Genomic DNA, 16,744 nt, shown 5'->3' with positions numbered 1-16,744 from the left:
TTATGACACTGAAGAGATGGTATTAATCTCTGTTAATTATGATTTGTACTTACTGAGGCATTTAGTCAGTGTTATCTTGTGTGCTTCTGAACAGACTCCAAAATGTTCCTGGCATAACAAGCATTGTTTCTCTGTTTAAAGAACTGTTAGACTGGGATTAGAGGGCCTAGGGGTGGGTTTCACAGATAAGAATCTGAACATAAAATTATTTGAAGTATATAACTGCAATATAACATATGTAGGTTTTTGAGAAGTGTGTCTGGAATTGTTGTTGGTAGGTTGAAACATGATGGGATTAATCAAGGAAAAGAGATTAGTGTTATGAGGGGAGATGGAATTACACACTAAACGGGAAAGGTCGGAGAGCTTTAGAGTGTGAAAGGAGAGTTTAGAGTGTGTGTGTGTGTGTGTGTGTGTGTGTGTGTGTTGGGGGAGGGGCTTGTACATGAGTGACAGCTGAGTCACTGAAGAGGAGGAGGAGAGCAGGACTGTAGAAGTTGGTGGCGCTGAAAGGTATCTGAAGCTAACAGTGAGATGTTTAACATTTTATGGTGATTAAAGGTCTATCTCTGAATCACAGGAGAATAGAATTAGACATGGTGAATATGAAAAGATGCTTAGCAACTAATGAGAACCTACTGTATAGCTCAGGAAACTCTAGACAATGCTCTGTGGTGACCTAAAAGGGAAGGAAGTCTAACTGCAGTACAATATAGTAAGGCAACTCCAATAAAAATTAATTTAAAAAAGAAGCAGCTTAGCCACATTGTCCTAATGGAGCAGAGAGGAACTAGGAAGCCAGGAAAAAGGAATGTGATATTAGTCCAACAGTGAAACACTAGGATTTGGACAAGGGATTTACTAATGGGGTTAGAGGATTTGAGAGTAATTTCAACAGTGGGATGAAATAAAACTAGTGACCCCTCTTAGGAACTGGGAAACATCAAGTCATAACTCAGATAGTCCCCTTCCAAGCTTACCTCGGGTGATGAGGCTAAATGCTCTTGTTCTGAGCCTCCTCAGACAGACCTAGATGTCTGTGTTTTACCTGTCATATTGGCATGCTTTGCATACTTGTCTCTCTTCTTTCAAGAGCAAAGACTCTTATCTTAGTCATCTTTGAGGGAATGTAACAGTTTATTTATAATTGCATGGTAACAATATTATTGTTATTTTACTTTTAAATAAACTTTAAAAGTTCTAATAAATTTTAGAACAGTTTTAAATTTACAAGGAAAAAAAAACAAAACAGGAGGATAATACCAAGAGCTCCTATAAACCCTGGACACAAATTTCTCTGCTGTTAGCCTCCTATACTAGTTTGATACATTTATGACAATTAACCGAACCAATATTGATACATTTTTGTTAACTAAAGTCCATTTTTTATTCAGATTAATTTATTTTTTAACTGTCCTTTTTAATGTTCAAAATCCCATCCAGGATGCCACATTACATTTAGTTTTCATGTCCTCCTAGGTTGTGACAGTTTCTCAGACTCCTTGTTTGTGGTGACTGTGACAGTTTTGAGGACTTATTGGTCAGGAATTTTGTAGATTATCCCTCAGTTAGGATTTCTTGGGAAAAGAAGTCACAGTGCCCAGCCCATGCTTAAGGAGTAGCGAGTTATGCTTCACCTTTTTGAAGGCAGAGTATCTACATAAATTATTTGGAGTTTATTAGCACAAGAGACTTTGCTCTTTTCTTGCCTTTATTTATTCAATCATTTATTTATCAATCTTGACTCATAGACATTTCTTTTATACTTTGGATTATAATCCAATACTACTTTTGTTATTCTGCTACTTAAATGTTTCTAGCTTTGGCCACTGGGAGCTCTTCATTTGGCTCCTGTATCCCTGACATATGCTTATCATTGTGAGTTCTGTTTCTTTGTTTGGCAGTTACCTTCTACTTTTTATTGCCACGTGATACTCCAGACTCACCTTGCATACTTCTTGCCCAGTCCTCGAGTCAGCCATGTTTCCCAGGAGCCCTGGTTCCTTTTATTGGAGAGTGGTATTAGAAACCATGATCTTGGTGTTAAGTATGCTTCTCTTAGTCACTTTTATTTCTTATCTAACAAGGGGCCTAACACATAATAGATTGTCACTGAATATGGTTGAATGGCTTTGTGCTTGTCTACAGTTGCCTTGTAGACAAGGCGATTATTCGTATGCCTTTTTGTGTGCTTGGTAGTGAATTTACTGGGTATACTAGAAGATGAGTTATGTGATCTTGGATATCTTGTTGCTGTTGTTGTTGCTAAGTCTTTGTGACCCCGTGGACTGCAGCACACCAGGCTTCCCTCCCTGTCCTTCATTTTCTCCTGTCTCTTGGAATCTGCTCAAATTCATGTCCATTGAGTCAGTGATGCCATCCAACCATCTCATCCTCTGTCAGTTGAAGGTAGTAACAGACCATTTCATTCTAGAGGCCCTGACAGTAGAAATTTAGAGAGAGAGAGAGAGGGAGAGAAAGGACAGGAAGGAAGGAGGGAAAAGAAGCGAAGGGAGGGAAGCCTTGAGAAACAGACAGACACTGGCTTTGGAGGAGAGGATAATGGGGTTACTAATCTAACAGAGATGGGAGAAAGCAAGAAGAGGATAAAGCTCCTGCAAACCAGAATACGAATGGTTCATCTTCCTGTTCCTTTTGAAATCATTTTCATTCAGAAAAATTGTATGTGGTAGGTTAGAGAGGCTAGCTGGCTGGCTTAAGTCTTCCAACGAGAAAACCAGGATTGTCTGTGTCCCAGCCAGTGTTAATCCAGACAATCCAGAAATACATCCCTGGGTCTGGAGAGCCTGGCTGATGCTTGCGGAGGCCATAGAAGACATTTTCATTGCTGGGGTTTGAAGTTTCATTACTCGATTTGTTGTGACTGGCAGGCGGGTTGGAATGGTCACATGTAGTATTCAGATCACTGCTGTGACCTCTGCCTTCGGCTAAGAAGAGAGCCAGAATAAAATAAATAAAATAAGGGTGGAGCAGTTGCAAAGTTTACTGAAGCAGTGGAGTCATTTATGAGATAGCACAGATGGTTTTTCTTTTTACCTTGATAAAATTTGTCGAAGTACTCATAAAATAATAATGTGTGGTTCCACAGTGTATATAACTCATTTGCATATTATAGTTTTTTCATGTTTTTTCATCTCATTTTTGATAAAGTTGTAATTATTTTTAAACTCTGAAACTGGACTGTTAGGATGTCTACCTTGAGGTGTGTTACATGGGCACCTTTTGTCATGTGGTGGCATATGCTTTTTGATGCGTCTCCATACTAATGCCCAAGAGGACTAAATTGTAATTTTTGTCCCTGAAGATCAAAGAAGCCAGCAGGGTCCATATCATTAACCTTTACTTAATGCTTTTTATTCTGTTTGTCCAAAGTTTTATCACTTCACATCTGAGAAACTCATGCATATAAAATAAGAGTCCCTTGAATTTGTCTTTATTACCCCAGTCTTGTCTGAAAAAGACTTTGCATTTGGGATAGGAAACAGAAAGGCTATCTTGGCTATAAGAGGCCAGACTCGCAGAAGTGGGTTCTGGCTTAGGAATGTGGACACACTGCAGACATCTCACACAGAGGCCAATTCTTGCAATGATGTGGTCAGACGTGGTAGAGCCCAGCTGTTTGCTCCATTGAGAGGGGCTTTAGCTAGCCCACACAATCTCTGAGAGCTGTGTCTGAACTGGATCCAAATATCCAGCCTGTGGAGGCTCACCCCTCCCCTAGAGTGACTGGAGTTGGGTTGTTGCAGGGCTAACATTCAGAGCAACTGGTAAGAAAAGTTATAAAGAGTAATTCAAAAAAATGTAATGTATAGCAGTAAAGTGGAATAGAAGCATATCCGTCCCACCATAAACTATTAAGAATCAGGTAAAACAGTTTATGTTTGTCTTTGGTCAGTTGATGGACATTTTGTGATATTTTTAATCTATGCCACCATCAATGCTGCTGAGTGAATATCATCTTGTCACCTAAATACATCTTTGCCTTAAGACAGTGTGCTCTAAAATAAGATTTCCTGGGTTCAAATCCCCATTCTCTACTTCTAAGCTATGGGACTTTAGCTAGCTAGATTCTTTATCCTTCCTAAGACATAGTTTCCTTACTATTAAAATAGTAATAATAGAATTTTCCTCAGAGAGTTTCTATGATGATGAAATAATGTATCTTTAGCACTTGGTATATCTTTTCTCTTTGAATTTTACCTTTAAGTTGCTGAATGCTACTGCCACTCGCATGGAGCTCTAACTCTGACTCTTTTTAATGATGGGTTGGTGGGTATATCTGATGAAGTACAAAGGAAGAGGTATGAATGCTACACTTTTATTTACACAAAAAAGTAACTTCATTAATGATTTATCTTCTTCGTTAATGATTTTTTTTGTGCTGAAACCTGAGAGTAAAATCTTTTAGAATGGAAATAATCCAACATGTCTACTTTAGACTTCAAATATCTTAGTGCTTTCCAACTTAAATAAGACATTAATTTCTAGAATTAAACCTGTTTTTGTTTTTTTTCTGTGTGTAAGCAGAATAAGTGTCATCCAGTTAGTTTGCAGTTCTCAAGACCAAAGTCAGCAGAGCAGAAAACTTATATCTTTCTAATACTTTGTATTAAGCCACAAGACATAGTAGTATTTCATGTTGTTGAAGAACAAATGGTAACAAGACAAAAGCAATTGTCATTTGATGATATTGGTTGAAGTTAAATAATATATTACCTATTTTTTTATATTACCTATTAAAAAGGACAAAGTTATTAAACTCCAAAAAGTCAGAGCATGAAAACAAATCATAATTCAACACAATATAGAATTTTAAGAAATGCAATGAAATGAAAATGTGATAGCTAATGAAAGGGAACTATGAATGTTTCATTCTAATGAAGCAGGAAGTACCGTGTTTATGAGATAAGAAGTTCATACTTTGAAAGTAAAATTGTTGTTTTAAATGAAAGATGATGATCAAAGTATAACAGGACATATTTTTAAAATGAATAGTTATAGATGGGTATTAATTGAGAAAGCAAAAGAACTTTCTACTTCCCCAGATCTTCATTTCCTGAGGCAACCAGTCTTAACCATTTCTTTTTAGTTCTTCTCATATTTATCCTCTTGACACCATGTACTGTGTTTGTACTTAGGTGTCTATATTTAAACAGTACATATTGGCTTCTTGCCGTGAAAGATGGGGACATAACTCACTTGGATCTATACTTTTACTCTCTCTTCTCTTTCCCATTTTTAAAATAATTATTGAATGACTTTTAGTTATGTGTATTTAAAAAAAAAATTAGGTTCTTAAACCTCTATTTCCTGAATCAATTGCTTTATTTCTCTCCACACTTTTCTTTCCAACTTGTTTCTTGATTTATGACACGTGACGGTTTAAAACATTTACCTTTTGTTTTGTAACCATTGTAAATTGTAATGTCTTCCATGTTTTGTCTGTAGGTTGATTCTAAACATTGAAGGAACAATAAAGAATGTCTATTACTGTGATTTTTCAAATACCTTGGAAAATCTTTTGAATATCTTGCTTTGTAGGACTGATTTTGTACTTTTTTTTATCTACCTTTTTTTTTTTCTTTTTAAACCCTGTTGTATGTGTTTACTCCATAAATACATTCATTCTTGTCAGATGATATGTCCTGGTTTTTTGAAAAACATAGTTACTCTGAGTATAGGACATCCTACAAAAGGCTCAGGGATTCTCTGAAGCTCTTGCAGGGTTTGGTTTGGAGTTGCATTGCATCCAGTGGAGTTATTGGTGGGGAAGGTTTGAGGTGGTTGACTTTGGCCTGGATTGTCTTTTTAGATCAAAAGAACTTTTATGAAGTTTGTTCTCCTGCCCCAGCTGTCTATCCTATCCCTTCCTCTCACTCCCTTTTCCAAGATTATGAGTTGCCCTCGGAAGTTCTGGGCACTCTGAACTGAAGTTTAGGGCACTACGTTGTCGCAGGAGGGACAGAGAGTGGAGAGCATCTGGCTTGGAATTCTTGGTAAAGTTTCTCTCCCTTGCTTAATCTCTTATGGTTCCTTTGGCTGAACAGCTAATTTAGATCAGAAAATAATTCCACCACCATGCTGCTGCGGCTGTGTGTTTTCATTGTCCTTTTCATTTATAAGCTTTTCATGTTCATTATTTCATCTGATATACACACATATGATGTGGACACATTCCATTATCCCAGTTGGAGAGAAATAAACTAAAGCTCAGAGAGTTCCTAACACCAGGCACTTATTAAGCCTCTATCCAGTAATTTTCTGTCTAGCATTGGAAGAGCCCTGGCTATTCTACCCTGGCTAGGTATGGATTTAGGGCAGTCTCCTTGTCTCCTCCATCCTTTTTCTTCTTTCTCTTTCAGATGTCAGCATCAGTTGGTTTGAAGTATGCATTTTTCCCTGTAGGATGTTCCAGGTTCTCTGGGGCTATAAACGGAGTTCAAGACAGGCCAAAGACTTGGGCTCATTTTCTAATCCTGCATTTGGTTAAAGTGGTGAATTTAGGAAGAATGCAGGAGTGTTCTGTGCAAATATAGTGAGAATATGTGAGTACACCCCAACAGAAAATGCATTTTAGGTCTGCAATTGTTTTTAAAGGCTTATACTTACGGGACTATAGTATTTATACCAGCAAGGCTTGGGATAGCTGCTATTTTGTGAAATCGATTCTAAAACCTTTGATCTGCCTTATCAGCCCCTCAACTTGAAGAACTGGCGTCAATTTTTAGGCCCTCAGCTGTGACCGAGTGAAATGAATGGTTTCTTTTGGGTGTTTGTGTTATATCCTCTGCCTTAGTTTCCAGTGTAAAATTTGCTAGATCTTTACCCAGTTTTTCCCTTAAAGTGTTAAATATGGATCATCTGGATCCTGAATGCATGGCTTTGTTCCAAAACATGTGATGAACTGTCTGTAAACAAGAAATCCAGAGTGACATGGACTTTATTTTCCTGTAACTGTTGGTATCAACTATGTTTGTAAACTTTGGCTAAAGAAATATTTACATGTTTTGGCTTTTATTTTTTTCTGACTAATGTCAGAGTTTGCATTCCTATAATTCTGGTGAAAGGAAGAATGTGGTCACATTTTAGAGGGTAGATTGGTCATAGGGAAAAATACACACTATTTCAATGAGTGAAAAGATAAGACCTCACATTCAGTAGACTTTATGATGACTTTTCTTAACTAGATTGGTAAATGTATTGTTCAAACTAGACTTGTATAACACCATAAATTTTTATATCTGTGCATTGTCATAGAAGGAACTGCATTTTGTTTCTATGGTTTTTATTTTCCTGATGCTCTGTGTACATAGGTGATATTAAGCATACCCTTATTGGTATCATTATGTTAAAATGTGCCCAACTACTAAGCCAGCATTGAGTCCCATGAGCTTACTGTTTTTGTCTGCAAAGATTCATACTGTTCTAATTCAGGAATTTTTTCCTTTAATTTAGTGACATATTCTTTTTTGAAAAAAAAATATGGAGTTATCATGATTGAATTTTGTTTCTGTTTTTGTTTCAGACCCAATGTCTGTGGATCACGTTATAATGCTTACTGTTGCCCTGGATGGAAGACTTTACCTGGTGGAAATCAGTGTATTGTCCGTAAGTAATAGGCAATCCATTATTTTTCATCGTTTTCTTTTGTTTTGGTTGCATGGTGATTCTTAGTATTCTGTCCTATGTAACGACATACCATTAATATGTTTATAGCAGAGCCTTCCAGCTCTAAGATTTTCCTACTTCTTCTGAATCCAGCTTGGGAATATATTAACTCAGTTAAGCCACTGTTAATACTTTAATTCAGTGACTTTCTTTAGAATGTTTCTGAGATAGAGGGAATAGAGCCATAGGGATACCTTGATTAAGGTTTCAGGTCATTGCATCCATTATTCCTGGCCATGTAGCCTATGTCATCACTTTGATGGGGTTTTTAAAAAAAAGTTTATCATTGCTGCCTTCCTTATTGTAATTTCTGTGTTGGCCACCTACAAGCCTACCCAAACCTTGCATGTTGAATTTGGGTGATGGAGGCTAAAAGGAAACCTAACTCTTAGACAAAGAGGAGAGGAAGCAGATAGAGCATCATATGAAAATGAGTGAAAAGACTGGGGGAGGAACTCTGATGGTACCAGAGATTCCTGTATTGATTCTGTTTCTGTGGCAAAGCTCAGATGCTCGTATCCCACAAACGTTGTGTGACAAGCCACATGCCGGACAAGGTGGTGTTTAATACTAAGAGATACTAACTCAGATTAGTTATGACATCGGTCCTCCATGAATTTTTACAGTCATCACACCTGTGAAATAATTTTCAGTTTTTGGAAAAATCCATTAGTATAATAGGGAAATTTAGAGCTGAGAAGCCATTAAGGAATCATGTTATCCCCCTTCTCATTTGGCCAAAAATGATCCATGGAGAAGAAGAGATTATTTCAATCAGCATTCTCTTGGTGACCTGAAAAAGTAAATTCCCTTCCCAGTTCTTGATTTTGACTAAAAAAACTTATTCATTTGGCACATTGTGGTTTATGTCAAAATCAAAACTGACTAAGAGAGGAATGTAATGGTTTTTGGAGTTTTCTAAATGAACTTAAAAACAAAACACTTTCCCTAGTGTTCTGTGGAATCTCTGAGAAATGCTACCTTCAAGTATTTAAATAAATGTTTGTTGAGCCCTTTGACAGCTTATTTCCTAATAGTTTTCAATCTCCATCCTAGGGCTCTTCTGACATTCTGATGCACTTTCTATCAAGGGCATTATTTTTGGCCTTGCATATTTCATTTACTTCTTGCAAGTTTGTACAGGAGTTTGATGGAAAGAATCAAGTCTATGAGTATAGAAGAGTAGTGACCAAATCTTGGTCTTTTGATAAACATAAACCATTTGCCATTTGAACTTATTCTTCAGTCCAGTTAGCAGAGCATTTGGTACTAGTTTGATATTAGTCTCTGGGTGACTTGAAGATGTTAATAGTTCTCTAAAAGATGAATGGCTTCCTGACTGTAGAATCAGTACTATTAAGTGGATTCACACTTCCCTCAGACTGTTGATGTAGTTCACAAGAGGACTAAATGTGTAGGATATAAGTTACTCTGTAGATCAGATGTTCTCAGCTGGCAGGATCTGAACCAGGAAGCAGTCTGAGCCAGGCATGGTATTTTTTATAAAGATTACTAAATTTTAAGCATTTACAATAAAATAGGCTACCAAGAATACTGCTACAAGTTTTATATCACTAACTCTAAGTTAGTGTAAAAACAGAATGTGTATGTGTATTAGTTGCTAAGTCATGTTTGACTCTTGAGACCCCATGGACTGTAGCCCACCAGGCTCCTCTGTCCATGGGATTTTCCAGGCAAGAATACTGTAGTGGATTGCCATCTCTTTCTCCAGGGGAATCTTCCGGACCCAGGAATCAAACCCAGGTCTCCTGTATTGCAGGCGGATTCCTGCATGGCAGGCAGATTCTTTACCCGCTGAGCTACAGGAAGCCACATACATACATACATACATACATACATACATACATGCATGCATGCATACATACATACATACATACATACATACGTATATGGGCTTCTCTGGTGGCTCAGTGGCAAAGAATCCTCCTGCCAATGCAAGAGACACAGGAGAAGCAGGTTTGATCCCTGGGTTGAGAAGATCCCCTGGAGGAGGAAACAACAACTCACTCCAGTATTCTTGTTTGGGAAATCCCATGGACAGAGAAGGCTGGCAAGCTACAGTTCATGGGCTCACAAAGAGTTGGAGACTACTTAGCTACTGAACAACATATATGTGTCTGTATGTATATGCAGGAATATATATACAAACACACAAATATATATATATGTGTGTGTGTGTATATGTGTGTGTGTGTGTGTATATATATATATATATAGTGAGAGAAAAAGAGAGAGAGAGAGAAGGAAATGGCAACCCACTCCAGTATTCTTGCCTGGGAAATCGCATGGGCCGAGGAACCTGAAGGTCTACAGTCCATGGGGTCACAAAAAGTTGGACCATGACTGAACGACTAAACAACAGCAGTGCAGGATTTTTGCTTGTTTGGTTTTCCTTTTATAGACTATCCTGGGCTTATTGACAGATAGTGAGCTGTGGAATAAGTAAAGAGAGGCTAGAGAACCACTCATATGGATTAGGGAGCTTCCCAGTCTTAGATTCTATTTAGTCCAATAGCTTTGTTTTATAAATGAGTAGACCTGAGGCCTGAGGTCACACAGGTCATGATAGCAAAGTCAACAGGGAACTTGACAGTCCACGTTTCCTCACCTGAGGACTGGGGCCCTGTGAATCACTGTGCTCTGAAGCCATGTGCTAACAGACCTCTGCTTTTATTCACAGCCATTTGCCGGCATTCCTGTGGGGATGGATTTTGTTCAAGGCCAAATATGTGCACTTGCCCATCTGGTCAGATAGCTCCTTCCTGTGGCTCCAGATCCAGTGAGTATAACATGTCATTATATATAATATTATTTTATGTGGTTATGCCCTATTTTCTCCTAAATTTGATTTTGGCTTTTCTCTTGCCTGCAATACACTTTTTTTTTTTTTTTCACTAGAACATCTGCCTTCTCTGCTCTGCTCAAAATACTTGGAATGGCTCCCCTCAGTCTGGCCTCCCATTTCCCTTCTTCACTTTTTATAGAGAAATTACCTGTGGGACATAGTTACCATGAATAATATAAAGATTGTGGCCTCCTTCTGTGTAGGTGTCATCTTTTTTATCTTTGTATCTCCAATGTAAACACCATAAAAGATACTCAATGACATGATCGTTTAATGTATATTTTTGACTCAAGAAAACTAGGCATTCTTCCTTGTGGTACTGAAGGAGGAATCTGATTAAACACTTTTTACAACTTGAGATCCTGGCCTTTTGCAAGAGGACAATGTTAGGAGTCATCATGGCAGTTTATTGGGGATGATTTATCATGAAGCACAAACATATTTTGCCTTTTAGAATTTTACCACTTTGTTCATTCTGTGATGCCAAGGAAATAGCCACAGTTCATTATTCAGAGACTTTGCCAGCTTATTCTGTTGTTTTTGTTTTTAAATATGGGTGCTCAGCAGTGAATTAGGGGAAATGTGGGGGTTGGGAAGGAGGTGAGTCATTGGTTGTTAAAAAATGAAGTTCATATCTATATAAACAGCCCCTCAACATCTTGACCATTACCAAGGCAAAAATCTTAGGTTCCTTTTCCACTTCCAATTTCTGGTGAGAAAATACACTTCCCTTACAGCATATTCTGGTTTTGACATGGTTTTGAGAGTATTGTGGAATATTGTGAGCTTCCCAGGTGGTGCTAATGATAAAGAACCCACCTGCCAATGCAGGAGATGTAAGAGATGCAGGTTCGATCCCTGGGTCAGGAAGATCCCCTGGAGAAGGGCATGGCAACCCACTCCAGTATTCTTGCCTGAAGAATCCCATGGACAGAGGAGCTTGACGGACTATAGTCCATAGGGTCACAGAGTCGACACAACTGAAGCAACATAGCATGCATGCATGCATTGTAGAATAAGTACATTCTCTGTTGTCGATTGCAAGTAGAGACTTGAGCATGATCGAGATCCTGTACCTGTTAAGGGTCCTAACATTTAACTGTGGTTCTCATGAACCAACTAACAGAATGGGGCCAATAGTGCAGGGTAGCAGACCTTCTTGGTGCCCACTCACATACCTTGGCATTCATGGGTTACACAAAAAACTCTTGTCTTTAGAGCTCTGTAACATTTTTCTGGCCAGGGAGCATGCATGGCAAGCTGGAAAGGCTGAGGGGATTAATTAGAAGCACCTCTTAACCAGTGACAAATGGAAAGTGTTGGATTAAAGCCTGTGCTTCCTTGCCTCTCATTTTGCTTAACTATGAGGTGTGTTATGTACTGTCTTCTAAAGTTCCCTAGTGGGATGGAGCCCAAGATGCCCATGTAGGAACAGGCTTGAGAATGTACTTCATTAATTTCCTTCTGTTACCTGTCTCACTTTTCCAGTCTCTTTACCAGTGTTTCCTGAAATTACTTCTAAAAGAAACCACTGACATTTGAGTTATTGTCTCAGAATTTGCTTCTGGTGGAAACCAAATGGAGACAGATGAGGACTGAATACAGACAGTTATAGGTTGGGATAGAAATTCTCTTGTGGGCTGGGGCTCATTTGCTTATTGCAATGAGTTTAGCATGTTTTTTTTTTTTTTTTTTGCTATTTTTTTAACTTTTTATTTTGTATTGAGGTATAGTTGATTAACAATGTTGTGAGAGTTTCAGGTGAACAGCAAAGGGTAGAATGTTCTTTCTTGATCTCAGCTTGGTTTTGAATGTGTGTCCTCCAAGGAACAGGAGGTTAATTCCATATATCAGGAGCACTTGAGCTGGAGGAGTAGCAGGAGGCAGGGTGCTCAGTTGGCAGCACTTTGGGGAACATGCTGGATGTCTCCACCTCGATCAGGATGATGACCTCCAGGCTGCCTCTGAGGAGTGAGAGCCTCAGGTGGGGAAGGAGACTACATAGCAAGTTGGGAGTAGAACCATCCCTCAGATTGGTCCTTCAACCAGCCACCAACACACCGCTCCACAAGGGGGAGGAAGTACAGTCAGGTAGCAAACTGGATAGCCAGCTGGAAAGGTCTTCAATGATAGTGTGAGCTGCTGATGATTTAGTCAAGCAAAAATCACGAGATGTCGAGAAAAGAGGTTAATAAGATCAGAGTGAAAAGCCGTGGTTGTAGTAGATTTCAAGCTAGCAGCGATGTGGGAGGAGTACAGTGGTAAGGTCCTGTGGGCCAGATTAGGGTAGAGGCTGAAGTCCAAGACTTGTGCGCGGTAATCTTTGAGGAGGTTTGGGTCTGTCTGTGGTGCTTGTTCACTGGACAAAATCCCCAAGTACTTTGTGGATGAGAATGAAGTGAGGGGGAGGACACGGTTTCATGAGGGTTTTTGAGGCATTTGGAGCCTTTAAAATCATTGGCTTGGACTCTACCTGAACTAATAACGTCCAGACATCTTGCACAACTAAAGTTGGCAGAATGTTTTATTAATAAGTAAAGGGTAGCTGAGGAATGATCAGAATTCATTTCTGATCTTTTTAAATGATGTTCTAGGAAACAGCTCTGCCATCCTATAGAACTTCCTGCCCATGGTGTGGTAGACAAATGTGGGTAGGTCACTTTGCTAGCTCTCCCGGTAATAGAAGGATAATCTAACTCCGTGAAATGTTTGCGTTCACAACTTGCGGTTCTGGTAAGAAGGAATAACTTTAGGTCATTTTACCAATATTTCTGAGAAACTGTATACTTGTTATGTGATGGAGTCAAGGAGATCCAGGTGAGTTGTAGGACCTCTGAGGCTTTAGCCTTCCTACTTGAAAATATAAAGAATGAAAGGAAGGTTTTTCTTTCAGGTTGTTTCCAACTTGTGTCCTGTGACTTTTAAAATAGGAAATGATCTCTTAGTGACCTGAATGAAAGATTGCATTTCCAGAAAGTCCAAACTGCCAGCCAGCAATTCCTTTGGACACCAGGAAGTCGTGGCTTCCCTTAACCTATTGGGAGTCTTGCCACCGGTCGTTGAGGCACCAGGGCAAAAAGAAGATTGGCTAGACAGGCTCAGAACAGTGGATTTTCTGGACTTTAATTCTAGGTATATTAGGACTGCTCTCTACTCTCTCAGTCTCTGAGGCCAGAGATGGATCCTGGGCAATTCTAATTCTCATAAAGACCTGTCATGGGCGATCCATGAATTTTATCACACTCTCGTTAAATATATATAAGTACAATGGGTAAGTAAAATAGATAAAGTGTATAAAATAGATATATAAAATAAATAATATAGATATATAAATAAAATGTATTATCTTTTAAAATAGTATACAGTATATTTTTATAAAAGGTGTTCCCTAAATTTCATATTTTAGAATTTTGAGTTGAATTTATGCTCATTCTATTTTATTCTTTATGTTTCTTAAAAGGATTGAAAAAATTAAGCTTACTACTTTGAGTTAATTGTAGATTCACATTCAATTGTAAAATGTACTTCTTAGCGATCCTGAGTGTCTTTTACCCAGTTTTCCTCATGTTAATATCTTGTGATACTATAATACAATCTCACAACCAGGCTATTGACATAGATACAGTCAAGTTACAGAATACACGTTGCTATCACCACCAGAATTCTTCATATTTCTCTCATATCCGTTTCCTCCTGCATCCTCCTTTACCCTGGCAACCACTAATCTGTTCTCCATTTCTATAATTTTGTCATTTCAAGAATGTTATGTAGATGGAATCCCATAATATATAACCTTTGGGAATTTTCTTTTTCACTCAGCATAATTCTCTGGGAATTCATCTTATTGTGGTGGTTCTGTGTATCAGTACTTTGTTCCCTTCTATTTCTGAGTAGTATTACATGCTATGAATGTAAGGTTTGTTTAGCCACTCACCCATCGAAAGATATCTGAGTTACTTCTAGTTTTTGGTTATTCAAACAAAGCTGCTATGAACATTTATGTACAGGTTTTTGTGTGAACATAAGTCTGTTTCTTTGGGATAAATGCCCAGAAATGCAATTGCTGGGTTGTATGGTAGTTGCATATTTAGCTTTTCTAGAAACAGCCAGCTGTTTTTGGAGTGGCTGTAACCATTTTACATTCTCACCAGCAATGTATGAATGACGCAGTTTCTTTGTATTATCACCAGCTATCAGGGTTGCTGCTATTTTCAATTCTAGCTGTTCTGATGGGTATATGGTAATTACATCACTGTAATTTTAATTTGCATTTTTTTCCTACTGGCTTATAATGTTTACCATTTTTTCCTGTGCTTATTTGTCACCTGCATATATCTTCTTGAGTGAACTGTTGTCTCTTCACATCTTTTGCCTAGATTCTAACTGTATTCTTTACTATTTTAGTGTTTTGAGAGTTCTTTGTGCACTTTAAATCCTAGCCTTTCATCAGCTATGTAATTTGCAGGTGTTTTCTCTCACTCTGTAGCTTGCCTTTTCATCTTCTAACAGAGCAAAAGTTTTAAAATATGTATGAGTCCAATTTATCAATTTTTTCTTTAATGGAAAATAATTGTGCTTTTGGTCTCAAGTCTAGGAACTCTTTGCTGAGCCATAGATCCTGAAGATTTTCTCCAGTTTTTTTCCTAAATGTTACAGACATTTACATTGAGGTCTAGGTGTAGTTGATACCTGTGGATGTCTGATTCCTCCAACCCACTTATTGGGTTGGCCAAAAAGTTCGTTTGGGTTTTTCCATAGGGTGTTTTTGGCCAACCTAATATTTCCAAAAAGGCTGTCCTTCATCAGTAGAATTACTTTTTCAGTTTTGTCAAAAAATCGGTTGGGTATATTTGTATACATCTACTTCTGGTTTCTCTATTTTATTCCATTGATCTATTTGTCTGTCCTTCCTCCAGTATCATACAGTCTTGATTGCTGCAGCTTATGGTAAGTTTTGAAAACTGAGTAGACTAATTCCTCCCACTTAATTGTTCTTTTTCAAAATTGTTATTCTAGTTCCTTTGCTTTTCCATATAAATTTTATATTCGTCTTGTCTGTATATACAGAAAAATATTCTCTAGGATTTTGATAGAACTGCTTTAAATCTGTATGTCAGTTTGGAGAGTATTGACATCTTTACTGTTTGGAACCACTTTTAGTTTGGATAAAATTGTATCATTTTTAATTCATTTCAGTTTAGTTAGAATTTGGGGTACTTGTACTCCCAACCTGAATCCAAGCTTTAAGGATGTAAGAAGCCCAGGGGAACAATTGTAGAGCAGTAGGTTAGCAAGTTTAAGCAAGTATGGTGCAACCATGGCAGAAAGTATAAGTGTGAGGATACTCAGAGGATGGGAAGGTAGCACTGTAGCTGGTCTGGAAGAAGTGACCTTGGAAAGGATTTTCAGGAAAGTGCGGGTTTTATATGAACAGAGAGAAGAGGCTTTGGGTGGAATCTGCTCAGATTTGTCCATAGAAACAATTGAACTCTTTGCTTTCTAGTTAACCCTCTATGAAAGTGTCTTTATCACTGCTATCATATAATTTGTCTTTCTCTGGATCTTTTTCAGCTCTGCTAGGTTTTTTGTTTTGTTTTGAGATACCTTAGTGAAATTGCTGTACTAATTGGTGTGTCTTTAGGCACCATAGACTATGTACTTAAAATGTCATTGCCATTATCTCTCCCAGTGAAAATCATTTTTGTCCTGCTCTGGTTCTGGCTGCCCCTATGGACTGTTTTCTCAGGTGTCGAGTCCAGAAGTTAGTCTTGCTGTTTGTCTTATACTTTTCCAAGGGCTTACATTAAAATCATATGTGACCATACAGATGCTTATTTGCAAATGGCTCCCGGTGTTCTTTCTTCCCCTTGTGCCTGCCAAGATAATGGAAGAATTTTAGGATCATTCCCAATCTAATGCATCCCCCCAAAAATCATTACCTGAGGTATTTAGACCTAAGCACCAGCTCTGCATCTCTGCTGTTCCAGTAGTGTGTTCGCTTGCTCCCTTCGGGCAGATAGTTCTTAAGAATTAACTTGTGCTGGGCTGTAATCTAAAGAAAGTTTCTTCTGCTCTTTCTGATGCCTGGCAAATGGAGGACATTCAGTAAATATTTGTTAAATGACTGAAATGACTGACCTCTACTGGAACATACATAAAATTCGTTTGGGACTCTATATGGATGAGGGT

At 38.2% G+C, this 16,744-nt stretch overlaps 1 protein-coding gene across 1 annotated transcript in view; it reads left to right on the top strand.

Moving 5' to 3' along the window:
- Window positions 1–16,744, top strand: part of FBN1 (fibrillin 1) — a 261,970-nt gene that overhangs the window by 25,317 nt on the left and 219,909 nt on the right. The window contains exons 3-4 of the mRNA XM_043921055.1: window positions 7,547–7,629; window positions 10,391–10,489. Coding sequence (XP_043776990.1) covers window positions 7,547–7,629; window positions 10,391–10,489 — 182 coding nt within the window. The remainder of the gene's footprint in view (window positions 1–7,546; window positions 7,630–10,390; window positions 10,490–16,744) is intronic.

The sequence above is a fragment of the Cervus elaphus genome, chromosome 12, assembly GCF_910594005.1.
Source record: "Cervus elaphus chromosome 12, mCerEla1.1, whole genome shotgun sequence".
NCBI classification, from domain to species: Eukaryota; Metazoa; Chordata; class Mammalia; order Artiodactyla; family Cervidae; genus Cervus; species Cervus elaphus.
This window is presented reverse-complemented; position numbering and strand designations above follow the sequence as displayed.